The sequence below is a fragment of the Carcharhinus amblyrhynchos genome, chromosome 2 (genome assembly GCF_965287045.1).
Source record: "Carcharhinus amblyrhynchos chromosome 2, sCarAmb.v2.hapA, whole genome shotgun sequence".
Classification (NCBI taxonomy): Eukaryota; Metazoa; Chordata; class Chondrichthyes; order Carcharhiniformes; family Carcharhinidae; genus Carcharhinus; species Carcharhinus amblyrhynchos.
In genome coordinates, this window is record NC_137325.1 from 135652782 (window position 1) to 135680176 (window position 27395).

At 45.2% G+C, this 27395-nt stretch overlaps 1 protein-coding gene across 1 annotated transcript; it reads left to right on the plus strand.

Annotated features, from left to right (window-relative positions):
* Positions 1 to 5704: 5704 nt before the first annotated feature.
* xrcc2 (X-ray repair complementing 2) lies at positions 5705 to 27289 on the plus strand. Its single transcript, XM_080213005.1, has 3 exons — positions 5705 to 5807; positions 10480 to 10561; positions 25883 to 27289. The coding sequence occupies exons 1-3, from the start codon at positions 5769 to 5771 to the stop codon at positions 26614 to 26616; spliced, it is 855 nt and encodes a 284-aa protein (XP_080069131.1). The 5' UTR covers positions 5705 to 5768; the 3' UTR covers positions 26617 to 27289.
* Positions 27290 to 27395: the final 106 nt, after the last annotated feature.

The window sequence follows — 27395 nt, forward strand, 5'->3', positions numbered from 1 at the left end:
ACCTGAAACGTCTACTGGCGACCATGAAACCATTGTCGATTGTCGGAAAAACCCATCTGGTTCTTTCGGGAAGGAAATCTGCCATCCTTACCTGGTCTGGTCTACATGTGACTCCAGAGCCACCGCAATGTGGTTGACTCTCAACTGCCCTCTAAACAGGAGCAATCTAGGATGGACAATAAATGCTGGCCAGCCAGCGACAGCCACGTCCCATGAATGAATTAAAATAAATTCCGAGGGAATTAGGTAATTATTTGAAAAGAAACAATGTGCAGGGTTACTGTAATAACTTTAATCAGACAATTGAGGTGGGCCTGTTAGAAAATGAACTCCCTAATTACGAACCTAATTGATGGACCAACCAGGGAGCCTCTTACTTTGTAGTTAACCAGGGGTGTCAGTCCCTCTGGGGCTCCTAGCATAGACAGCGAACTGAATGCTGTTGTCAGACTTGTAACTAAAGAGATTTTGGTGAAGGGAAGTCTGCCTCCGAGGATTTATGACAGTTACGGGGAGAGGGATAGTGAATGGTACTGGGTGAAATGCTCATTCAGAAAGCCAGTTCAGACTCGATGGGCTCAATGGCCTCTCTCTGCAATGTACCAATGCTCTCGATTCTGTGATGCCTCGTGCATGATAAGACCTCCTGCTTTAGATTATAGGCAATATTAAACAGTTAAATCTTGAAAAGTGACTTTCTATTAAATCGTGAGGGGTGGGGGGGTGGGGCACAGATTCAAGTTAACAAACGAAAATATTGGGACTCGTATCAGAAAATTCTCCTACACTCAACAGTGATCAGTGTTAGTCCAGTGTAGACTACCAGGTAGAATGGAGGGGAAAATCTGAGAATCATTTCAGAACCAAATGTATGTTACAATTGGTACTGAGATATTTCTAGATAAATGAGCTAAAAACTTTGAAAAGGTCTTCTTCCTCCATGAATGTCTCCAGGACTATACCATAGAATCCTATAGTGCAGAAAGAGGCCCTTCGGCCCATCGAGTCTGCGCCAACCCTACCCCCATACCCCTACATATTTTACCCACAAATCCCTCTAACCTACGCATCTCAGGACACTAAGGGGCAATTTTTTTTTAGCATGGCCAATCAGCCTAACCCGCACATCTTTGGACTGTGGGAGGAAACCCACGCAGACACGAGGAGAATGTGCAAGCTCCACACAGACAGTGACCCAAGCCAGGAATCGAACCCAGGTCCCTGGAGCTGAGAAGCAGCAGTGCTAACCACTGTGTTGCCCATATCATAACTCCCAAGAAATGTCAGCACATACTGTCGAGCAGTCCAACTGGAGTCCAATCAATTATTTTCATTGCAGCAGTATTACCCGCTTTTGTTAATTTAATTTAAGTAATGTGTTTGTCTTTTTCGGAAAACATAAAGTCACGGGCTGTAATCCCAATGGGTAAAAAAAAAGTGTTTTTGAACAGTTCTGAAAACTATTCAGGTCTGGAACATAAAGGAATCCTAAAGATCCCAATCCTTATGGCTTAAATGGTCAGTGTAATGTCAACAAAAGGATGAAGTGGTGGAAAATGTAACGGACAGCCTGAGAAAGTATTGTTAATAATAGAACTCAGCAGACCTGCGATGATAGATGCATTATCCGAGCAGAGATACTAGTAGATGGCCAGTTGCTGCACACACTAACATTTGTTACCATTAGACATGGTGATTCCCAACTCACTGGTGTGACATTAGCAAGTGCTGGTGTTGATTAAATTTGTTTTCTGTCTTCCATCTGCAAGATACCCAGGTTTTATCATTCCAAGACTGAAAGCCAGTTTCAAGATCGGTAAAAGACAAGAGAGCAACCGAGATTAGACTATTGACAGTCTCTTTAATATTTGTCATGGTAGCAACCGTTAGTTTTGCCAATTACAGTTCATTTCTACAAACCTCGGCACTGTTCACTGATGTCAGGCACGCAACAGACCTCCAGAGGACTCTTAGCATTGGACGTCGCTTTGTGGCTGGCTAACGCACCATGAAATTTGTGCATTGTTGCTACAATGTCATGCGTGGCGAAAGGCAAATTGCCACAAAATTTTTTTTTGAAACATTTTAATGCATATTCTCAGGGAGGGATTTTCTGGTCACGCTCGCCCCAAGACCAGAAAACTCTGCCCAAGCTCAATAGTTCGTGTCCTGCCTGCTACTGTTCCTATGCCAGGCGGGACGGGAAGGTTCTGCACTGAGAATCTACTAATCTGGCCTCTCTAAAGACGAATTAGATGACCCCTGAAATTGGGCGCACACATGTCAATTACCCCACGCCTGTTCAAACAACTGCATCAAATTGTGGTCACATCAAACTGCGAGACAAAAGTTACATAAGAACATAAGAAATAGGAGCAGGAGTAGGCCATCTAGCCCTTCGAGCCTGCCCCGCCATTCGATAAGATCGTGGCTGATCTGTCGTGGATCAGTTCCACTTTCCCGCTTTCTCCCCATAACCCTTAATTCCCTTATTGATCAGAAACCTATCTACCCGTGACTTAAATATATTTAGCGAGGTAGCCTCCACCATTTCAACAGGCAGAGAATTCCAGAGATTCGCCACCCTTTGAGTGAAGAAGTTCCTCCTCAACTCTGATCTAGTTAAATGATAACGCCTGGATATTGGGGTGGGTTGGGTGATTCTCCCAGCATGCTGCACTGGTCTAGCAGCACTGCGGGCCAGGAGACATCAGCAAAGGCTGTTTAGTGGGTCCCCCACTGGGGGCTTTGACCTCCGCGCGTCTCCCAGATGAAGATTTGCAGCTTCATCAGCTCCAGAAATCGGCAGGGAGCTGATTTACATATTAATATTTGAATTTGCATGGCATTAGTGAGCCCGGGGCTGAAGTCTCTGGGCCTCCTAGCGTCTTCCACCACCCCTCTCAACCGCACCCCCCCCCCCCCCCCCCCATACCCATGCCAGTAGTGATTCACTCCAGCTCCCCACGAACAGGAAACTGGCAGCCTGATCCCACTGGACTGAAGGGAGGCCACTGAGGCCCCACAGGAGGTTGGGTGCCGGGATGGGGGGGGAGGGGTGCTCCCTAAGCAGTGTCAGCCAGGCAGTGCCATCCTGGCACCCTGGCACTGCTCACTGGGCATTGGGCAGTGCCAACGGAGCAGGCAAGTGAGAGTGGGGCCTATAGGGGGTCGATTCCTACTGCCATTCTGCAAAAGGATTGGTGGTAGAGGGAGCTGATCAGGACCAACCGTCGGGGTGCAGGGGTGGTGGCCAGGGCTGCTGGGGGTTGGCGGTTGGGAGGGCGGCCAGGACTGCCAGTGAGGGGAAGGGGTCGGGGAGATAGGAGCTGGCAGGTAGTGGGGGAGAGACATCAGAGCTGGCCTGGGTAGGTGCAGGAGGCCAGCAACTTGGGGGGAGGGGGGAGGGGGAGTGTTCGGAGGGGTAGCAATGCAGGCTCATGGGGCTGGCCAGTGATCAGACTGGTTAGCAATCTGTAGGCCAGCAGTGGGGGGGGCTACTGCGCATGCGCCAATGTTGGCGCTAACAGATCGGTGCATGCTCAGTGCTATGCTGCCAGCCTCTCCAGCGGGTATAGGCCCTGCCCCCTGATTTTCAGCGTGATTCACGATAGTGCACTCGGCAGCGCACAGAGTGTGGGAGACTCAGTTTGAAAATCCCACTGAAATAATCCAGAGGGTTTTACTCCAGTTTTTACACAAATTCAACACTTAGAATTTTTTTGGGAAAATCGCACCCCCCCAGATATGAGAAAGGCACACCCACCCAAGGGAAGTAACAACCACGCACTATTATCACTAGATTTACTAACCCATTAATTCAGCTAATGTGCTGGGGACCTGGGTTCAAATCCCATCACAGTAGATAGTGGAATTTGAATTCAAGAAAAAATATCTGGAAAAAAGAATCTACTGATGACCATAAAATTATTGTCGATTGTCGGAAAGAACCCATCTGGTTCACTAATGTCCTTTAGGGAAGGAAATCTGCCGTCCTTATCTGGTCTGGCCTACATGTGACTCCAGAGTCACAGCAATGTGGTTGACTCTCAGCTGCCCTCTGGGCAAGGACGACTAGGGATGGGCAATAAATGCTGGCCAGCCAGTGACACCCATGTCCCATGAATGAATATTAAAAAAAGCCATGTCCTCCTCCGTAACAGCTGGAGATTTGTGTCACAAAATTAGGAGAGCAGTCACATAAATTAGTCAAGCGACAGACAGGTAGAGGCATACTCACTGAATCATGCCTAACAGACAATGGGATTAGGGATAATTTCACTTGGATAGGTGACTGGCTGATGGACAGAAGACAGAGAATCAGGATAAATGTCTGCTCCGGTGCAGAGGGATCTGGGTGTCCTCATTCATGAGTCACAGAAAACTAACTGAGAATGTGCTTCATGCAGGGGGTGGTGAAAGCAAAAATGATGAATGATTTCCAAAGGAAATTTGATGGGCACCTGAGGAAAACTTGCAGGGCTCTGGGTATAAAGTGGGGGAATGCAACTGACAGGATTGTGCAAAGACCAGCATGGACCCAATGGAGCGAGTGGTCTCTTCAGTGTTTCAGTGGCTCTCCACTTCTAACATGTGTTGCATGAGACCACTGGGTTTCAGTTTTCAAATAAAAGCAGATTAAATTGTGTGATATGCCCTCTTAAAACAATATCTTGAAACCTGCAGAATGTTGTAATAAGTATTATTACTCACATTGACGCACTGTTCTTCGTCAACTAGACATTTGTGTATTAATAGGCGGTGCTTTTTTTGAGTTGTGTGAAGCAGCTTGAGGCAATTTTTACAAATGTTTTCACATGTCGGTTTGCATACGTGTTCTTTTCTTCCCCCACCTTATCAAAATTCCTAAATTGTTTCGTTTTGGGAATCTGAAATCAGAACTGCTGTGATCTTTTCATTATACATGATTTTGGCGTGATTAATGAGGGGAAATTATGTGACTTGGTGGATGAGAGGATGAAATAAAGTTGCAATTAAAGGAAATGAAAGGTGTTTTCCCTTTCAGGACCCAGTGTCCTCTGGTCTCCTCTCGCAGTCCGAAAGATGTGTTGGTTAGATACATTAGACATGCTAAATTCTCCCTCAGTGTACTCAAATAGGCGCCAGAGTATTTAGATAATTTATTAATTAAAGTTAAGTAGGCTTACATTAACACTGCAATGAAGTTACTGTGAAAATCCCCGAGCCACCACACTTGGGCACCTGTTTGGATATACCGAGAGAGAATTTAGCATGGCCAATCCACCTAACCAGGACATCTTTCAGACTGTGGGAGGAAACCCACGCAGACACAGGGAGAACATGCAACCTCCACACAGACAGTGACCCAAGCTGGGAAGCGAACCCGGGTCCCTGGCGCAGTGAAGCAGCAGCGCTAATCACTGTGTCACCATGCTGCACAGTAACTTCATTGCAATGTTAATGTAAGCCCACTTGCGGCACTCAAAAATAACATTAAAACTTAAACTTTAATTTTTTTAAAAAAAAATTAAGCCACTTACTTATTAAGGGCAGAACTTTGCAAATGATATATATATTTGCAAATAATTATTGCTGCAGCATTAGACGTGAGATATATGCTAGAAGAAAGCAGTCATGATAACAAAACTAAGCTGTGGTAGTGTGTGTGGTCTCCATGGCAACCAGCAGGAGGAGGAAGTGGGGGGTCAGAGGTGAAGGAAGATGGCTGCTGCTGGTTAGGAGCTGCTCGGCTTTAATTTTGTTGTCAGCAATAAAACATCTCAGTCATGACTAACGATTTCCGGCAGACAGAGTCAGGCACGGAGGTAAGGTGAATATAACAGTGGTGGCTGGGCCTCCTCTCAGAGCGAGTTTCAGTGAAATTAATTTAATTTAATTGCTGGATCCTGTCCTGAACAGCACAAACATCAGGGACTTCCATTTCTGCATCTCCCTCGCCTGTCCACATACAATCTACAGCCACTCCCTGCAGTGATCTTCGAACACAGAAGCCAAGATAAAATCATTGGCAGGGCAACCAGTGGGGAGAATTTTCTTCTTAAGCTTAAAGTTTATTTATTGGGGTCACAAGTAGGCGCAGTGTTTAGCACTGCTGCCTCTCAGCGCCAGAGACCCGGATTCGATTCCTGGCTGGGGTCACTGTCTGTACGGAGTTTGCACGTTCTCCCCGTGTCTGCGTGGGTTTCCTCCAGGTGCGCCGGTTTCCCCCCACAGACTGAAAGATAGAAATATACATTACAGCGCAGGACAGGCCCTTCAGCTGTGCTGGTTAAGTGCATTGGCCATGCTAAATTCTCCCTCAGTGTACCCAGACAGGTATCAGAGTGTGGCAATGTGGGGATTTTCACAGTAACTTTATTACAGTGTGAATGTAAGCCTACTTGTGACCAATAAGTAAACATTAAAAACTTTACATTGACACTGTAAGAGCGTCTCACAACACCAGGTTAAAGTCCAACAGGTTTATTTGGAATCACGATTCAAATAAACCTGCTGGACTTTAACCTGGTGTTGTGAGACTTCTTACTGTGCCCACTCCAGTCCAACACCGGCATCTCCACACCATACATTAACACTGAAATAAAGATGCTGTGAAAATTCCCTGGTTGCCACACTCCAGCACCAGTTCGGGTAACACTGAGGGAGGATTTAGTGAGGAATTTAGAGGAAGAATTGACCAAGGCATCTGACCTGCACATCTTTCGGACTGTGGGAGGAAACTGGAGCACTTGGAGGAAACCCACGCAGACATGGGGAGAACGTGCAGACTCCACACAGATAGTGACCCAAGCCAGGAATGAAACCGGGTCCCTACTGCTGTGAGGCATCAGTGCTGACCACTGTGCCACCTTTCTTGTTTTCACTAAGAATTGTCACGATCTGGAACACTCGCCCCAGAAGTGTGGCCTGAAAACTAATTCCATAAATAATTTTGAAAGCGAGTGGGATGGGGATTGGAGAATGAAGGACTTACAGAGTTAGGGATGTAAACAGAGATGTGGGTCTTTGACCGAAACATCGTAAGATATTTCTCTTTCAGGATAAATGCTCTGTGCGTTATTTGCTTTGTAGAGTTTCCATTTTTTTTAAAACAATCCCAACACAAAGCTCCACACTGCACAATCTCTTGTCAATCACTCAAATTTTTACTTGTTCTGTTGACATTTCGCTATTTAGACTAAGTTAGATTGTTTTTGATCCCTCATTTATGAAATACAATTTTCAAATGAAATAATTGAACCTTGATATATCTCAGTTTGTATTTATTTTTGCCTTAGTAACTGTTCAGATTTAATTGTAACGCAGTATTGATTGTGAGTTAACTGCATTCATATAATACGAGGATAGGGCGGGGGGGTTGTACCTGGGTAAGATGCTGTTTCAGAGAATCGGTGCAGATAGATGAGCTGAAAGGTCTCCTTGGGGCGACACCAAGGCACAGTGGTTAATTCTGGTTCAATTCTGGCCGAGGGTGCCTGTCTGTGTAGAGTTTGCACTTTCTTTCTGTGTCTGCATGGGATTCCTCCGGGTGTTCCGGTTTCCTCCCACAGTCCACAGATGTGTGGGTTAGGTTGATTGGCCATGATAAATTGCTGCTTAGTGTCGGGGGAACTAGCTAGGGTAAGTGCAAGGGGTTAGAGGGATAGGTCTGGGTGGGATTGTGGTCAGTGCAGACGCGATGGACTGAATGGGCTCCTTCTGCACTGCTGGATTCTATGATACATTGGGAAAGAATGCGCTCTCAGTAAACAGAAACTTCAATTTTAAAATCATTGGAAAAAGATCAAAAGGGAAGGTGAATTTTTGATCTTTCAGGGAGTTGTCAGGATTCAGAATGCTCTCCCTGACAATATGATAAAACCAGTTCCATTAATAATTTAAAAAGGGAATCAGTCAGGTACCTGAGGGTAAACAGTGTAGAGGGCTACACTTGGAAAGGGTAGCGAATGAAGGACTAAGCATGATTACTCTTGGAAAGTGCCAGCACAAGCATGATGGGCTGAACGGCCCCTTTCTGTGCTGCAAGTTTCTACAATTATAGAATCCAAACAGTGCAGGAGGACATCATTCAGCAAATTGAGCCTGCAGCAACAAAAATCCCACCCAGGCCCAATCCCCGTAACCCCACACACTTATCCTGCTACCGCCCCCGACACTAGGGGATAATTTAGCATGGCCAATCTACCTAATGACCCCAGCCGGGAATTGAACCCGGGTCCCTGGGGCTGTGAGGCAACAGTGCTAACCACTGTGCCACCCTGCTGCTCAAAACTCGAACCACTAATCAGCTTGAAACCTTCATTAGGTCACCTCTTTCCAAGGTGAATGGCCCTAGTTTTTCCAGCCTCTCCTGATAAATGAAGTCCCTTATCTCATCCCTGGTCAACCTCCTCATTATCAGTGTGGTGGACTCTGAAGTGTCCCCTGAAATGGCCCCGCAAGCCACTCAGACCATTACAAAGTTTGAAAGGAATGAAATCAAACAGATCCCCCAGCACCGAGTTAGGCACCGGACACAGAAACTGCAATCCCAGCCCTATTGACCCTGCAATTCCTTTCTTGCTAATATTTGAGGGCTTGTGCCAAAGTTTGACAAGTTGTCCCATAGACTTGTCAAGCAACAGCCTGATATAGTCATACTTACGATTTACACCTGTAACAGTGTCCCAGACACCATCATGCCTGCTTTCTTTTCCCTTTTGCTTGCTGATGTACATTGATTCAGGGACTAGGGACTAGGAACCCCTTAATTTTAAAAAATTCTCATCCTTGTTTTCCAATCCCTTCATGACCTCACCCTCCCTAGTGTGATAACCTCCTACAACCCTGCCTCTCAGCACCAGGGGCCCAGATTCAATTCCGACCACTGTCCGTGTGGAGGTTGCACGTTTCTCCCTGTGTCTGTGTGGGTTTCCTCCGGATGCTCGGGTTTCCTCCCACAGTCCAAAGATATGTGGGTTAGGTTGATTGGCCATGCTGAATTGACCATAGTGTCAGGAGGATTAGCGGGTTAAATGTGTGGGGTTATGGGAATAGGGCCTGGTTGGGATTGTGGTGCAGACTCGATCGGCCAAATGGCCTCCTTCTACATTTAGGGATTTTATGATCCTTAGAGATGACTATTCTTCTCCAAGTCTGATCTTGTGCCCCTCCATGACGTTCATTCCTCCATAACTTTAGCTGAGTTTCTAGATTAATAGTCTGGCGATAATAGCACTGGGCCATTGCCTCCCCCTGTTAGTTTGATAACTCTCCTGTGAAGCCAGTTGATATGTTCTACTGCAAGTTAAGAGTGCACACATTTCTGTGAGGGAATCTATTGAACAAAAATATAAGTGTAAAAGTGTATGTTCTTACAATTTGATGTTGCCTGTTGCATCCACAAAGTTGAACGGCCAGCCTGTGACAACTTTTCAGCTCTTCATGTGGTCTGATGGCTTTGTCTCGACCCCTCTTTTTTCCTCTCTTATCTCCCAGGCTTTCTTCATACACAGTTCAGCTCATGGCAAAAATAAACATAACATACAGCAGAGCTAGTTCATGCCCGCTGTTTAATGTGCTCTGGCAATCTTGCTCATCCAATGTGGAAATCAGTCAAGAGATTTGTAAAAATATGATTAATTTCATTTGTGGTTGGATGGGGTGGGGGCGAGAGGGGATTGTAATTGCTTATGGGTTCAATTCCAGCCTTGGGTCACTGTCTGTGTAGAGTCTGCACATTATCCCTGAGTCTGCATGGGTTTCCTCCAGGTGCTTATTTCCTCCCACAGTCCAAAGCTGTGCAGGTTAGGTGGATTGGTTATGATAAATTGCCCCTGGATTAGCCATGGTAAATGTGCAGGGTTATGGGGATAGGACAGGGTAGAGGGCATGGGTAAGATACACTGTCAGAGGCTGTGCAGACTTGATGGACTAAATGGCCTACTGTAGGGATTCTAAAATCTTTTCAATTGAATCAACTCTTTTGTCCCAGATTCTTATGTTCCTGCTTTATATTTAACTCCTTTTCCAGACACAGATCACAGGTTCGAGTCTCAGATGTGAGGGAATGGGTTAGGGAGCCAGAGAAAATGGCACTCCAGGTGACAAGGACCTTTCTAAGGCGAGTGAGAAATTACAGAAAAAACCTCACAGTGGCGCTGGAATGAATCATTGATCTTAACCTTCCCCCCTCCTCCTTCCCTCCACCCAGTGCTGTTGTTCACCCTACACCTCTGTCCCTCAGTGAAGATGTTCATGGCCCAGGCTGCACACTGCTGCTTATCTCCCTCCAGTGCCAGCTCCCGCCCCCCACCCCAGCCCCTATTTCACAATGTGCACTTGTGTCCAGTTCTGTCTGAGCTCCTTTTTATATACAGCTGTGATCAGCAGCAGGGGAAAGAGTTGTTGCAGCAGTGTCACGCAGATTTAATTAAAATTCAAACTAATTAAGGACTTCACTTCAATATTGAAACACTGATTTTGATATTTTGGCAGCTGCTGGTTCGACTCAAAGGAAGAAGTTCTCTGAAACATCTCGAACCGCGGCTATTTACTGAAGATGGATTCCCAAGTCAGGGTGAGGAATCATAAAGCATCAACAGTATTGTGAGGGATCATGTTTGCAAGCTCAACCCAGGTGTTTGTTTTCTCTCTGGAATGTTTCGGAACAGCACTCTATCCCCGTAGAAAATTGAAATTTATTTATGTGAACTCATAAAAGCAGACCTACTGTTTTATGGTGGATGAATAAGTCAGAAATTAGAGCAAGACAGAGTTGCATTTATATAGCGCCTTTCTTGGCAACTGGACATCTCAAAGCATTTCGCAGGCAATGAAGTTCATATTTTGAAGTACAGTGTTGGAAACACGACAACAAGTTTAGTTTTCTTTAATTTAAAGTTTATTAGTGTCACAAGTAGGCATACAACAATACTGCAAAGAAGTTACTGTGAAAATCCTCTAGTCGCCATACTCCGGCGCCTGTTCGGATACACTGAGGGAGAATTTAGCATGGCCAGTGCAGCTAACCAGCATGTCTTTCAGACTGTAGGAGGAAAGCAGAGCACCTGGAGAAAACCCACTCAGACATGGGGAGAATGTCCAGATTTTGCACAGACAGTGACCCAAGCTGGGAATTGAACCCAGGTCCCAGGTACTGTGAGACAGCAGTACTAATCACTGTGCCACTATGCCACAAGATGATAATAGGCAGATAATTAGTTTTTGTGATATTGATTGAGTGATAAAAATTGACCAGCAATTCAAGGAGAATTCACCTGCTCTTTAAAATAGTGCCATTGCTTATGTCTGTGTGGGAGAGCAGACAGAGGCTCGGTGTAAAGCCTCATCATAAAGACAACACTTCTGGCAGTGCAGCACTCTCTCAGTCCCGTACAGAATGTTATGCCATTATATGTGTCTCAGGGAATTGTGGCAGTGTCTCGGGCATCTTGTACAGCAACTCTGTCCATGTCAGTCTATACAACATGCTATCAGACTGGGGCCACCAATTTGAGAGAAAAAAAGCATTTCACTAGCACCTTTCCTGGCAACACAACATCTTGCAGTCAATGAAGTATTTTCCAAAGGTAGCCACTGTTAAAATGTAGGAAAACGTGACGCAGCAAGCTCCCACAAACGACAATGTGACAATGACCACATAACTTGTACTTTGTCTTCTTTTATTCATCTACGGGATACGGGCGTCGCTGTCTGGGCCAGCATTTATTGCCCCTCCCTAACTGAGAGTCAGCCAACTACATTGCTGTCGCTCTGGAGTCACACATAGGCCAGACCAGCTAAGGACGACAGATCTCCTTCCCTCAAGGACATTAGTGAACCAGATGGGTTTTTCCGACAGTCGACAATGATTTCACGGTCATCATTAATTCCAGATTTTTATCAAATTCAAATTTCACCGTCTGCTATGATGGAATTTGAACCCTGATACCTAGAACTTGCCCGGGGCCTCTGGATGACTAATTCGGTGAAAATACCACTACGTCACTGCCTTCCTAATGATAAATGCACTTGGCCAGGACACTGGAGGGGAAGTTACAGGGATTGGGCCTGGGTGGGATTGTGGTCGGTGCAGGCTCAATGGGCCAAACGGTCTTCTGTTCTGTAGAGATACTATGAAAGAACTCCCCTTTCTTCTTTGAAATAGTGCCACAAGCAGGCAGATGGGGCCCCAAGTTAATGTCTGTCAGAGACAGCACCTCCAGCGATGTAGTGCTCCCTCAGTGCTGGAAAGTCAGCCTCGGTATTTTGTGATCAGGCCCTGTTGTGGGACTTGAATCTGGTTCCTTGTGACTCAGGCGAGAGTGCCAGCAACTGAGTCACGGCTGACACTTAACCACTCGCTTTGCATGCGATGAGGTAACTTTTATTGCTTGCGATTTGTATCAGAGTTTTGGCATGCTTTTATTTTCATCTCCCTTACCAGTCGCCTTCATAGGATCCTTGAATGCATGATGGCTGGGAAACACCCTGCGCTGTCACACTCCATGTCCTGCACGAACCTCGCCTCTGCACTCACTCCCACAGGTGGAAGACGGAAAACGGGTGCAATGCAAAACAACAACAGATGGTTGTGCAAATACTGCATTTCCTAGCCTTTAGCTGTGAATGCACCATTTTCTATGTTCCCAAGTGTGAGGAATGGAGCTGTGAAGTTATATTTGTTAACCTTGGCACCCAGTTCCTGTCTCAAGCAGTGAGCAGTGGGAGGCAGTGAGTACCAGGAGCCAAGGAGCAGCTACAGAATGTCACATTTCCACATCAAGGCCTTATAACAGTGAAGAAGACAGTGCTATCAATTGGCAGGACTGCTTTAGCATGGTGACTTTTAAATAAGTACTTGGCTTGTATTTTTAAGCCACTTGGTACCATTTTGGCGTCTTATTCTATGGCGTTCATTTAACTTGGAAGAGTCTGGAAGCTATTGGCTTGTTATCTGACAGCTCTTATCTGGTTCATTTTGATCCAAGGAGAGGAAATAGTTTCACCGATGGCAGATTAGCCTCTACACCGACTACTTTGGAAGGTTCTTTTTTGGACATCAGGGCCCAAGTTAAATGGACTTGGCTGCTTTGTTCCTACTGATAATAAATCTTATTTAGTTGTTTCTGAGGCTTAAATATCTGGATAGATAGGAAGAAAATTTTCTCCTTAGTAGAGGGGTCAAAATCAGGAGGCATAGATTTAAGGGAGGAGCAGGAAATTTAGAAGTGATTTAAGGAAAACCTTTTTCCTCCAGAGGGTGGTGGGAATCTGGAACTGCCTGAAAGGGTGGGTGGAGGCAGAAACCCTCTCAGCATTGAAAAAGCATTTTGATCAGCATTGGAAACCCAACAGCATACAAGGCTACAGACCAAGTGTTGGAAGATGGGTTTAGAATAGATAGGTGTTTGATGGCTGATGCAGACACAAAGGGCTGAAGGGCCTCTTTCTGCATTGCAAAACTCTACGGTCACAATCTTGCCAGCTCCTGCTGCAATGAGGTCAAAGAATTTGGCGTCCAGCCAAATCTCTGTCCACTGCTGCAGGATGGGAAAATCCTGCCAGCATGAATAATGGTAACGTTCTGGCCAATGACTCTGAAAAGTCTCAAGTTTTTAAGTATTTTAGATTTCTAGGGCTGTTATTGTAGAAGAGCGCATTCACCCAATCTATTTTGCAACCTCATCAATGATCTGTTTGACAATTTCACCAGAGATGCAACAGAGTCTCTAGCACAGGACAGTTCTGCACATTACACTGTATCCTTTAACAAACAGGAGTGTGGGGTTGATAGATTCATGCAGGGATCTGGGGTGCATTACTCACCATCTTGAACAATGGGTAAACCTTGTGGAACATTTTGGCCGGTGCCCTGAATGAGAGTGATGGGAACATTGGACCCAGTTGACACCTGGTTGCAATGCTTCAGCATCTTACTGAGAAGGGATTGTGTCACTGATTTTTTTTTTCCCCCACCTTAGCAAAGTCTCAAGATAGCTTAAGCGTATAACACATGCATTGGATCAATTCTCCCTCATGGTTATCAATAGGGGGGTTTCCTTTTGGCTTGTATGCAAGATCTATGCTCAAGTTGAGGAGGAACTTCTTCACTCAAAAGGGTGGTGAATCTCTGGAATTGTCTGCCCATTGAAGTGGTGGAGGCTACCTCGCTGAATATGTTTAAGTCACGGCTAGATAGATTTCTGATCGATAAGGGAATTAAGGGTTATGGGGAGCAGGCGGGTAAATGGAACTGATCCACTTCAGATGAGCCATGATTTTATTGAATGGCAGAGTGGGCTCAAGGGGCTAGATGGCCTACTCCTGCCCCTATTTCTTATGTTCTTATGAGTGGTCAGGTGATCTTGTGGCAACCAGGAAATACAATTGTGACCTACGAGCTGTTGCTCGGTGTGTCAGCATTGGGAGTGGGCATTGGCGGAAGGTCAGATTCTTTTTACCATTGGCCTTTGAATGAAGACTTTGATTATGTCCAAATCTGGACTATAGTCATAGTGTCACACAGCAGAAGAGGGCCTTCAGCCCATTGAGTCTGTACCAACAAAGCGATACCAAATCTACCCTAATCCCACTTTCCAGCACTTGGCCCATAGCCTTGAATGTTATGACATTCCAAGTGCTTGTCCGCATGTTTTTTAAAGGCTGTGAGGTTTCCTGCCTGTACTACCCTCCCAGGCAATGCATTCCAAACTCTCGCCACCCTCTAAGTGAAATACTTTTCCTCAAATCCCTCTAAACCTCCTGTCCCTCATCTTCAATTATGCCCCCTCGTTATTGACCCTTCTACTCAGGAATAATTACTTCCTATCTACCCTGTCCTTAATCAGGTCAGCCCTCAGCCTTCTCTGCTGAAAAGAAGACAACCTGCACTTATCCAGTCTCTCTTCACAGCTCAAATGCTCCATCCCAGGCAGCATCCTGGTCAATCTCCTTTATACCCTCCCTCGTTCAATCACATCCCTCCTGCAGTGAGACAACATGAACTGCACACAGTACTCCAGCTGTGGCCTCACCAACATGACCTCCCTGCTCTTATAATCTATAATGTGGAAATGCCGACGTTGGACTGGGGTAAACACAGTAAGAAGTCTCACAACACCAGGTTAAAGTCCAACAAGTTTATTTGGTAGCAAAAGCCACTAGCTTTCGAAGCGCTGCTCCTTCATCAGGCAAGTTGGAGTTCTGTTTACAAACAGGGCATATAAAGATACAAACTCACCTTACAAAATAATGGTTGGAATGCAAGTCTTTACAGTTATAAGTATATATAAGGTATATAATTAGGCAAATGACACCTAGATAATATTTGACATTGGTCATGATGCCTTCTCGAGAGAAATTTGGGATGGGCAATGAAAGCTGGCTTATACCATCCCCTGAAAGGATCAAAACCAATGGTGGGAAGTTATTACCTGAAAAGACTCGCATTCCAACCATTACTTTATAAATTGAGTTTGTATCTTTATATGCCTGTTTGTGAACACAAGTCCTCACTCACCTGATGAAAGGGCAGCGCTTCGAAAGCTAGTGGCTTGTGCTACCAAACAAACGTTTTTGACTTTAACCTGGTGTTGTGAGACCTCTTACTTATAATCTGTGCCACAGCTGATAAAGGCAAGTGTCTCATATGGCTTCTTAACTACCCTTTTAACCTGCTACCTTCAGGGATCTGTGATACAACCAGAAGGAATGTTTTCTGTGGTGCATCTGCAAAAGTTGGTGAAAGTCGTAGCCAAATTTTCTTAGCCTCCTGAGATTATCTCTGATTATTCCCTTCCCCATTATAAAATCTTGGGATTCTCCCTTATCTGACCTGCCAATGTTTTTCATGCCTCCTCTTTGCTCTCCTACAATAACAGTCCTAGGAATCTAAAATACTGTATTTGGTGTTCTCATGACCAGCCACTTCACAAAAAGATGACGAGGAAAAGTAGGCTGATGACACCTAGATGACGTTTGACATTGGTCATGATGCTTTCTCGAGAAAAGTTTGGGATGGGCAATGAAAGCTGGCTTATGCTATCCTCTGAAAGGATCAAAACCAATGGTGAGAAATTATTGATCCTCAGCAATGGACTTTGTCATTTGTTGCCTGAGCTAAGCATGTCAGCAGAGCAGCCATGCCACAAAGACAAAACCACGGCGGATGGTGGAAATGTGAAATATACACATTCCACTGGGAGAACTCAGCAGACCTGACTGCATCTGTGGAGAGAGAAACATTTCAATTCACTGATCTTTCGTCAGACCTGGCAAAGGTCTGGAAAGGTTTTAAAATCCAATCTGTTTACACTTCTGTTTTATTGCATAATTTTCTCTCCAATTCCATTTAAGGTGCTCCAGTTATTTATCTAGTTTATGAGTATTTCCCAATAAAATTTATACAAAAAAAATAGGAATTTTGAACACAGTCCAAAGTTTGTGGTCATTTTAAGGAATTAATTTACCTTTGTTGAAAATGTGTGATGTAAACGTGGAATTTATCCTTCAATCCCGCCACCAAAAAGTAGCTTGTCATTTATCAAATTTGCTGCTTGTGGGATCTTGCTGTGCCACTGCCAGCCAAGCTTTCTACTGTTACAGCAAGTACATGATGTGGCCATTAATGTGAAGAAAATTATCCAATCTGAACACTCCTGTGGAACAGTTCTGTAATGTTTTAATTCCTCACATTTTGTTTTTCAAATTAGTATTTGCATCTGAGTTTGTAGTGTGACGGCACAATAGCAGAGTGGTTAGTAATGCTGCCTTACAGTGCCGTGGACTTGGGTTCAATCCCAGCCTTGGGTGACTGTGTGCATGGAGTTTGCATATTCCCCCTGTGTCTGCATGGGTTTCTACAGTTCAAAGATGTGCAGGTTAGGTGGATTGGCCATGCATCAGGGATGACACTTTGGTTAACACTGCTGCCTCAGAGCGCCAGGAACCCAGGTTCGATTCCCCCTTTGGGTTGCTGTCTGTGTGGAGTTTGCACATTCTCCCCATGCCTTTGTGGGTTTCCTCCAGGTCCTCTGGATTCCTCCCACCCTCCAAAGATGTGCGGATTAGGTGGATTGATCATGCTAAATTGCCCCTTCCTGTTAAGGAGTACTAACTAGGATAAATGCATAAGGTTATGAGGAGAGGGCCTGGGTGTGATTGTGGCTGGTGCAGATTCAACAAGCCAAATGGCCTCCTTCTGTACTGTAGGGATTCAATGATTCTATGAAATCCTAAAATGCATGGATTAAGGGTAAATGTGTGGGATTACAGGGATAGGGTTGGAGGCTGGTCCTGTCAGAGGGTCGGTGCAGACATGATGGGCCAAATGGCCACTTGCACAGTAGGGATTCTATAAGAGTCTGTAGATTCTAAATGTTTAAGCTGAATTCTTAATCAATCATGAACATTTCAGTAATTAGACAAGTGTATTTTTCATTATAACCATTCAGATCCAGTGATTTCATCAATACCTTTTAACTAAAAAAAAGAAAGACATATTTATTTTCTGACATTGAGCACAGTAATCTTCATGCTCCATACAACAGTTCAGTCTTTGAATCTAAAGAAATAGATTTTTATTTGCGGTCCCTTGACCATTCTCCACTCATAACACTTGGGGCACTGTTCAAAGACTAGTTAACTGCAAAAAAAAAGCAGAAAATCATAAGACTACAACGTGCTTTCATCCCACTATTTATTCTGAAAGTTTTTTGGCTTATTCCCTCAGCAACTTGCATTCATGTAATCTTTTCAACATGACAAAATGTCCCAGGTTACTTCATAGGAACGATTATCAAATTGAATTTGACGCCTAGTCATATATCATGGGGTATTAGGGCAGGTGACTAAAGGGTTAGTCATTGGCATAGCTTTAAAGAGAGGCTTGCAATGGAGTAGAAGGGGACAGGCTTAGGAAGGGAATTCCACAGCTTTAGGCTCTGCAGTGACAGAAACATAGAAACTAGAAGCAGGAGTAGGCTATTCAGCCCTTCAAGCCTGCTTCATCAATCATTCTGATCATGGTTAATCATCGAACTCAATATCCTGATCCCCCCTCCCCCCCATTTCCTTTGATCCCTTTAGCCCCAAGAGCTATATCTAATTTCTTCTTGAAATTAGGCAACGTTTTGGCCTCAACTGTTTTCAGTAGTGAATTCCACACATTCACCATTCTCTGGGTGAAGAAATTTCTCCTCACCTCAGTCCTATCCTCAAACTATGACCCCTAGTTCTGGACTCTCCCACCATTGGGAACGTTCTTTCTGAATCTACCCTGTCTAACCCTGTTAGAATATTATAAGTTTCTACGAGATCCCGTCTTATTCTTCTAAACTCCAGTGGATGTAATCCTAACTGACTTAGTCTCTCCTCATATGACAGGGCAGCATGGTGGCACAGTGGTTAGCACTGCTGCCTCGTAGTGCTGGAGACCCAGGTTCATTTCCCAGCTTGGGTCGCTGTCTGTAGAGTGTCTGCGTGGATTTCCTCCGGGTACTCCGGTTTCCTCCCACATTCCAAAGATGTGCAGGGTTAGGTGCATTGGCCACATTAAATGCTCGCTCAGTGTACCTGAACAGGTGCAGGAGTGTAGCAACGCGAGGATTTTCACAGTAACTTCATTGCATTGTTAATGTAAGCCTGCTAATAAATAAAATGTAACTTTAAAACCTGCCATCCCAGGAACCAGCCTGATCTCTCAGACAGCCCTGAATTATATTCAGCCCCCCTTCCCACCCTCACTATCCCCCTGTGCATTTTTTTCCAACAAGAATTAATTTTAAAACCGTCAAGTCTCCTGTTTCTAGGTGTTGTCAATGTTAGAATTGCTCCTGTCAAAGCTGTCCAAGTTGTTAATGTACTGAAAGTAGGGTAGCCAACATTGCTGCAAGATCAGGATTGCAGAGATCGCTGCACCCCTGCAGTGTTCCAAATGCTGCCCATCAATAATCTCCACATGGTTAAAATAATTTGCAATCAGAAACCTGTAAAATGCTGCTTTGAGCCCTTTATGGAGATGAGATGTTCCCAGTTCTGGAGCAGTTTAGGGTTAGATATGGGTGAAAGAGAATTGGGCACTCTCCCAACATTGTCACCAGCCTTTAAACTGCATCCCTTGCCATTACGATATCTCCTCTCCTCGCACCAGCTGTCCTTTATGGCTCCTCAGTGTTGAGTTATGGGCAGTTTTGCACCCTGGATTACTGATTAATGGCACTTGGACCAGGCTGGCTGAATCTCATTTTGTGCGGGAACCCCGCAGAGACTTGACAACAGTTTTAATCTCCTCGGCACGGTCTGAATTCCAAACCTTGGTCCTTCTGATTCACTGCGTCACCCAGAACCTTGGGTTTATTGAGAAATATTTCCTTCCTACCTTAATGTATTCAGTTGCTGCTGTGCAACACCTCACTAGTGTTGTCAATGAGAACTGAATCAACCCATAACTCAGCTCTTGTTTGCCACTATAAAAACAGAGCGACACAAAATCCACCACCCCGCCGCTGCGTTTCCAAAATTGATGGCAGAAGGTAGGAGCTTTGACTTTATTTATTTTTCCCCAACCAACTATAAACAACAGGGGTGATGCCAGTGTTGTCAGTGCTGGTGACATAATGCGCAGTGCCAGACTGATTGCCTCCTGCTTGTCATGTGTGTGGCTTTTTTAAAAAAAAAATCACTTGCTGTCTCCTCGTTTGCATTATGAAGCAGTGCAAGTAGGAAAGAGTTGGGGAATGTTTCTCAGTTTTTGGAGTTGCTGCACATCTGGCTCCTTGGTACGTGCTGCTTTTTATAAAAATAAATCACCACCTTAAATCTGTTCGGGTGCTGCCATCAAATTGCCTCCACTGAAAGTTTATAAAGAGTGTGAGGACATGCATTGAGTTGGGCTGCTTTAGTTCGCAGCAACCCTGACCTTGCTGCAACTCTGTGTCCCTGTTGAAATCTCTGCACATGCAGCTGGGGCGATTTTTACCAGAAGTTGCAAAATCGAAGCAATTAATTGGGGTAGTGGAAATGTGGAAATCAAATGGTTAGCACTGCTGCCTCTCAGCACCAGGGACCCGGGTTCAATTCAGCCTCGAGCGACTGCCTGTGTGCAGTCTGCACATTCCCCTCGTTTCTGCGTGGGTTTCCTCAGGATGCTTCGGTTTCCTGTCCGAAAGATGTGCTGGTTAGGAGCATTGGCCGTAGTAAATTGTCCCTTAGTGTCAGGGGATTAGAATGGTACACATATGGAGTAACAGGGATAGGGCCTGGGTGGGACGGTCCAGGCTGAATGGCCTCCTTCTGCACTGTAGGGATTCTAGGTGTGGGTTAGGTGGATTGGCCATGTTAATTGTCCCTTAGTGTCAGGGGAATTAACAGCATAAATACATGGGCTTACAGGGATAGGGCCCAGGTGGAATTATTGTCAGTACAGGCTCAATGGACCGAATGGCCTCCTTCTGCACTGTAGGGATTCTATGTGATAGAAAGCAGAGAAACGTTCCATTGCAGCTCGTCTGACATAATTTTTCCCTGCCCCCACCCTTGCCCCACCACAAGTTTATCTTTGATAAGTTCTTTGCTTACCTGAAAAGCAGAACAGGGAGAGGCAATCTGCCCTCTATGTTAGCAAGAATCGGCAATTTCTCTGCACTTGTGGCCATTACAATTTCTGGCACTTGCTGTATACAATTGAGCCGTCACAACATTTGCCTCTGCAAAGGTGACTGCGTTTCAGAGAGGAATCTATTATAAAGTACTCTGTGTCCCCTGAGGAGCTGATAAAGTGTCAGACAGATGATCCTACCGCACTATTCAAAACAAAACAGGAGAGTGCTCTCAGTGTCCTGAACAATATTTATCACCATTACCACATTAGCTGGACCAAGAGAGCTGGCACAAAGGAGGCATGGCACGGACAGCATGCACCTGTTGGCGTAGGTGCAAGGGGCACACAAAATTGGTGCTGGTGGCTCATTCTACAGAGATGGGTTGCAGCCAGTGCTGCTCATTGCAAGCCATTTGTCAATGGTGGGGCAGAAGGAGTGGGGGATTATGCATGTGTGATGCCATTTCAACGCAGCCACAAAGTGGAGGCGTTTTCCAATTGTTGATGAGTGGGGTGCTTGAGGAGGAGGAAACTGGCTGCAAGAACTGTAGCTTGATTCCCTGCTCACACCCTCGAAGGTTATCTGATCCTGCTTTGAATACCCGTGCAGACAGGAGGAAAATGATCTTCTGCAGCCTCTAGATTCACGTCAAGAGGGAAGGGGCCAAAGAGTCAGCCAGTGTGAAAGAGCTGAACTTTCAGTTCACCGTTCTGATCACTTCGTGGACTGATTGACATGAAAACCCTATTCTCTCTTCACAATAACTCTCTCCTGACACCTCCAGCCTCACCACTGTCAGACAGTTGACATTCCCACTTCCCTCAGCATCCACTCCACCCCTGCCATTGTTAGCACCATTGCAGTTAGATGAACCAAGCTACCTCACTTTGCACCGAGGTGTTGCAGCCTGAGGCCGGGTACTCAAAGCTGCTCGAGGTCACTTACCACAGCCATCAGAAGCGTCCTTGCTGGAAGATCAGCATCCCTCCACCTCGCAAGATGCAGCTACTGAGGAAATATAGGAGCAGAAAGAGGCCATTTGGCCCTTCAAGCTTGCTCTACCATTCATCCAACTCAATTGTCTAATCCTGCTTTCTCCCTATAACCTTTGATCCCATTTGCCCCAAGTACTATATCCAGCTGCCTCACGAAAACATTCAATGTTTTGGCATCAACTACTTCCAGCTTTGTTGGAAAAGGAACCAAACTCTTAAAACGGGTATGATAGGTTGTGCAACAGTGATTCTTAAGGATTCCAATTAAATATTAGACAACTGGAGTTCCATTTGAAAAATGTTTGATTTTTGTTCTGGTTTTGGTGTCACTGTTTAGTTCGTAGAACAAAATCCAAAAAGTTGAACTGTTAAGCAGTGAGAGTAAGGACAATTATGGTAAGAATTTTTGGTAAGAAGTCTCACAACACCAGGTTAGAGTCCAACCAGTTTATTTGATAGTAATCACACAAGCTTTCGGAAACGGTGTTCCTTCGTCAGGTGTGTGGAAGGTTCTGATCAGAGCAGGGCATATAAAGTCACACGCAGTTTATGATCAGTATTCTGTAAACTGTGTGTGACTTTATATGCCCTTCTCTGATCAGAATCTTCCACACACCTGATGAAGGAACAGCGTTTCCGAAAGCTTGTGTGATTACTATCAAATAAACTGGTTGGACTTTAACCTGGTGTTGTGAGACTTCTTACTGTGTTTACCCCAGTCCAATGCCGGCATCTCTACATCAAGAATTTTTGGCACGTCGAAGATAGGAGGAATGGTTTATAGAAGCGCTTTTGGTTGGGAGATTGTCCCAGTGGCACAATGGTTAACACTGCTGCTTCACTGCGCCAGGGACCCAGGTTCAATTCCCTGCTTAGGACACTGTCTGTGCAGAGTCTGCATGTTCTCCCCATGTCTGCATAGGATTCTTCCAGATCCTCTGGTTTCCTCCCACAGTCCAAAAGACATTACAATCAATACCAATGATCTACAAGCAGGGCAGAATGTAACATAGTGAAATTTGCTGATGACACAGAAATAGGTGCAAAAGTAGGCTGTGATGAGGAGTTAAAAAGTTTACAAATGGATTTTGACAGGCTAGGGGAATGGGCCAGAACCTGGTAGATGGAGTTTAATATGGATAAATGCAAAGTTATCCATTTTGGCTGGAAAATTAAAAGGACAGATTACTATTTAAAGGGATATAGATTCAAAAGGTGTCTGGGCAGAGGGATCTGGGTGTCCTTGTACATAAGTCTCAGGAAGTGGGTATGCAGGTGCAGAATGTTATAAGGAAGGCAAACGGAATCTTAGTATTTATTACAAAGAGTCTAGAGTATAAAAGTAGAGAAGTGTTGTTACCACTGTGTAAGGCATTGGTGAAACTACACTTGGTGAAACACTATTGTGTACAGTTTTGGTCACCTTCTTTGAGGAAGGATTTGGTGGCAGTGGAGGCGGTTCAGAAGAGGTTCACTAAATTGATTTCAGGTTTGAAGAGGTTGTCTTATGAGGAGCAGTTGAGTAGCTTGGGCTTGTACTCGCTGGAGTACAGAAGAATGAGGGGGGATTTGGTTGAAGTATGTAAAATCCTCAATAAGATTGATAAGGTAAATATTAACCAAATGTTCCCCCCTCTAGAACAGTCTAGGACAAGAGGTCATTGTTGTAGAGTAAGTTGGGAGGTGGGGGGGGTTTCAAGAAATAGCTTCTCTTTAGCTCTTTCTCACAGAAGGTTATGAATCTATGGAACCCTCTACCCCAGAGTGCAGTGGATGCAGAATCAATCAATGGATTCAAGAAAGTGATAGATAAATATCTGATCAAAAGCGGGATAAAGAGCTATGGGGAAAGGCAGGGAAGTAGAGTTGGGACACGACGGCAGTCAGCCATGAACATATAGAATGACGGAGCAGACTCGAAGGGCTAAATTGCTTACTCTTGCTCCTAATTCCTATGTTCCTATTGGCCAAGTTCAATTCTGATTGCGTGCTGTCCGCAAATTGCAAGGGAGGCCCCCATGTCGGGGTTCCTCTGCTGTTGACCCAGTTTGGATACAGATGAGCCATTTAAGCGGCATGGAACAAGTTCCTCTGCTTGTGAGCACCCTGATTGGTGGGAGTGTGGGTCCCACAGGATGAGTTAGGCAGTGCGGCAGTCCAATTCAGAAAATCACCCTACAGCAAGCGATTTGTAATGAACATTTTACACAACTTTTACTAAGCATCCTGGTCATCTAAATTGGAGCCCACTTCAATGTGGTCAGTAACATGCTTCAAGCACAGAATGTATGTGCTCACAGCACCCACAATGATAGACCCTTTTGCCTGTAAACTGGGAGTAGAGTGATTGAATTTCTCAGACACAGTCTCGTCGTTTCTCTCACTTTTGTTGGTGGGAACTTGCTATGTGCTAATTGGATGTCTTGTTTCCCTACACCACTAGATTTCCAAAATATTTCATTGGCTGTCTAGCTCTGTGGGAGATCCGGAGGTCGTTAGAAGTGCTAATTATATGTGCATTTCTTCTTTATTTTAAAATATTTACCCCAAATTTGCATATGGCTTTGATCGGTCCAGAGATCCGATAGCCTAAACTGGGAGCTAATGGGGAGTCGCATCTGCTGCCTCGCAGGGGCTTGTTCCCTTGGTAACCCACATATATCTTCCCTCAGACCGACTCGCTTACAGCCTCTCCAGGTTGCCTGTTTCACAGTCGCCTGCTTGGACTATATTTAATGTGCGTTGATGCAAATGGCACAGTTTCTCACTCCGAGAGTTGGGTGGCGAGGGAGCTTTGCGTTATGAAACCTCCTGGCTGATTTAAAGGACTAAATCAGTTGTCCGTTCTGTAACCGTTTTGTCTGGAATCTTACCAGCTGGCTATGTTAAATCTGAGGTGAATGTGCTGGCACAAGGTTAAAGTATCAGCTTTATAAAGCAAACATAACATAAGTTGATTGTAGATTTTTAAACTATTGTTGCAGGAGGCTACAGAGTTGATCACTTTTTTTTGGTCTTCTGCCTCTGAGATTTTTGACTCCTCTCTGCCGCACCATTCATTAAATGCAGCATATCTAACAGTATTTGATTTTTTGTTTTACTCATTCATGGAACATAGGCGTTGCTGGCTGGCCAGCATTTATTACCCATCTCTAGTTGCCCTTTTTCAGAGGGCAGTTGAGAGTCAATCACATTGCTGTGGCTCTGGAGTCAACACAGTAAAAAGTCTGACAACACCAGGTTTTAGTCCAACCTATTTATTTGATAATATTCTCACACAAGCTTTCGAGGGGTTACCCTCTTCGTCAGGTGAATGGAGAGTCAGACATAGGCCAGACCGGGTAAGGGCAGCAGATTTCCTTCCCTCAAGGATTTTAGTGAACCAGATGGGTTTTTCTGATAATCAACAATGGTTTCATGGTCATCAGTAGATTCTTACTTCCAGATTCCTTTTATTGAATTCAAATTCCACCAGCTGCCGGACAGGATTTGAACCCGGGTCCTCAGACGTGAGCTGAGTTTCTGAATTAATAGTCTAGCGAGGGTGTCACTAGGCAATGGCCACCCCCACTTCACATGAATGTGGGCATGATAACCAATCTTGATCAAGTCCACATCCAATACCCTCTGATGAAGGGTCATCCAGACTCAAAACATTGGCTGTATTCTCTCTCCACAGGTGCTGGCAGACCTGCTGAGATTTTCCAGAATTTCCTGTTTTTGTTTCTTATCCGGGTATGACTGTGCTTGTGGAGATTACTGGAGCAGGAACCCTACCCAATCCTAACCTTGGGGCACAGATTCTTTATAGCGCCTGTACTGCGGCCTCGCTACATTCAGCTGCCTCGATCAAACCCGTTTGCTGCCTTGTGGCTTTGTGGCTCAGGTGTCTGAACAAGCTGAGCCATTGAGAATGCTCCAGATTGGAGCAGTCGTTATCATCCACAATTACGTGCTTTATGCCATTAAATGCAGGGTAGTCTGAAACTGAGAGCCTTTGTGCCGTTGTACTTTGAAAAATTAATGGCACAGTAATTAATGACACCACCTTAATATATGATTGTGCCTGCCAGGAATTGCTTTAATTATAGTTTTTAAATAAATGCGTGGACATTTCAAAGTGATTCCACTTTGATTTTTGATCATAAGCAAAGAAATGGGATTTAGCATTTTGGGATAATTACTGTGGAATCAGTTCGGAAGGACAAATGTTCCTTGTTTGGGAAAGGAAGCTTTACAAAAGGCATACCTTGGTGCTTTTTTTGAAGTTTGATGCTGACTTTTGCTTCTGCACACTCACAGGAGACACTGTGGAGTTCCACGGTCCAGAGGGAGCAGGGAAGACAGAAATGCTGTATCACCTGGCGGCTTCCTGCATCCTCCCAGAATCAGCAGGGGGCCTTCAGGTTGAGGTCCTGTTCATCGACACGGATTACCACTTTGACATGCTGCGCCTGGTCACCATTCTGGAGCATCGCCTGGTGCCAAGCACAGAGGAGGCAGTGAAGCAGTGTCTGGGGCGCCTGTTTCTCGTCCACTGCAGCAGCAGTGGCCAGCTGCTGCTCCTGCTGCACTCGCTGGAGACCATGGTTTGCAGCCGCCCTGCCCTCTGCCTCCTCATTGTGGACAGCATGTCGGCCTTCTACTGGATCGACAGACTGAATGGCGGGGAGAGCTTCAGCCAGCAGGAAGCCAACCTCCGGCGCTGTACCGAGTGCTTGGAGAAGCTGCTGACCGAGTACCGGCTGGTGCTACTCGCAACCACGCAGGCCCTGATGCACGGGCCAGGGACAGGGACAGCTAGGCCGGATGGAGCTGCTACTGCCGCCTGGCAACCCCCTCTCGCTGCGCTTGCAGAATATAAACCATACCTCTGTAAATCGTGGCAAAAGCTGGTCAAGCATAGGTTTATTTTCTCAAAGAACACCACCAGAGACAATAAGCAAGAGTTTGCCATTGTGTCTCTTCAGCCCAAAAACAGTGTTGTGGCCAGGTGCTCTTTTATTATTACAGATGGTGGGGTCCAGTTTCTTTAACCCTTGAGCATTCATTCTTAAAGAAGAACCACTACCGACGCTCGCGATCCCACACATGGGAAAGTGCCCTTTTTCTTTAACTACTGCTAATTGTTCTGGTTAACTGAAGTCTATTCATCAGCTTTCCTGGTGGGCAATTCAAGATTAACCCTTTAACTGTGATCTGACCCTCAACAAGGCCTAACGGGGGGTTTAGCCCTCTTCATGTGGAGATTGTGGAGGATTCCTATTATTTTCAGTGGGAATTTTCCAGCTGATTTTGGCCTGTTTTGCCAGGGGACAGAGGCTAATCCAGACACCTCCTTGAAAGCTCCATTTCGATGTATGTGTTCTTTGTGCGTGCAGGATGTGCCCTTAATATATACGCGCATCTGGGGCAAAATGCCAGAAAAACTGGAGTATTTTCTTGCAGTGATGATCAGATTGTTCCTACTAAATTCAGTTTTAACCATTCCATTTGAAGAATTGAATAGTGTGCTGTTTCTGTATAACCTGTCTGTCAGATAGTTTAATGTGAACTGCATAAAGTTCAAAAAAAAGATTCAGCCAGAAAGCTGTTTGATGCACGCAGTTTTCACTTGTTGGAGCCAAATCCTTTATAGAAGCAGCCCAGTGACACTTCATGACCTTTCCAGCTCCGTTATCAAATTCAACTCGCTGCACCCCCCCCCCCCCCCCCCATTCTGCACATCCCTCTTAAAAAATGATATGACTAAACTTGTTGTGGATGCACTGGGTGGTACAGTGGTTAGTACTGCTGCCTCACAGCATCAGGGAGC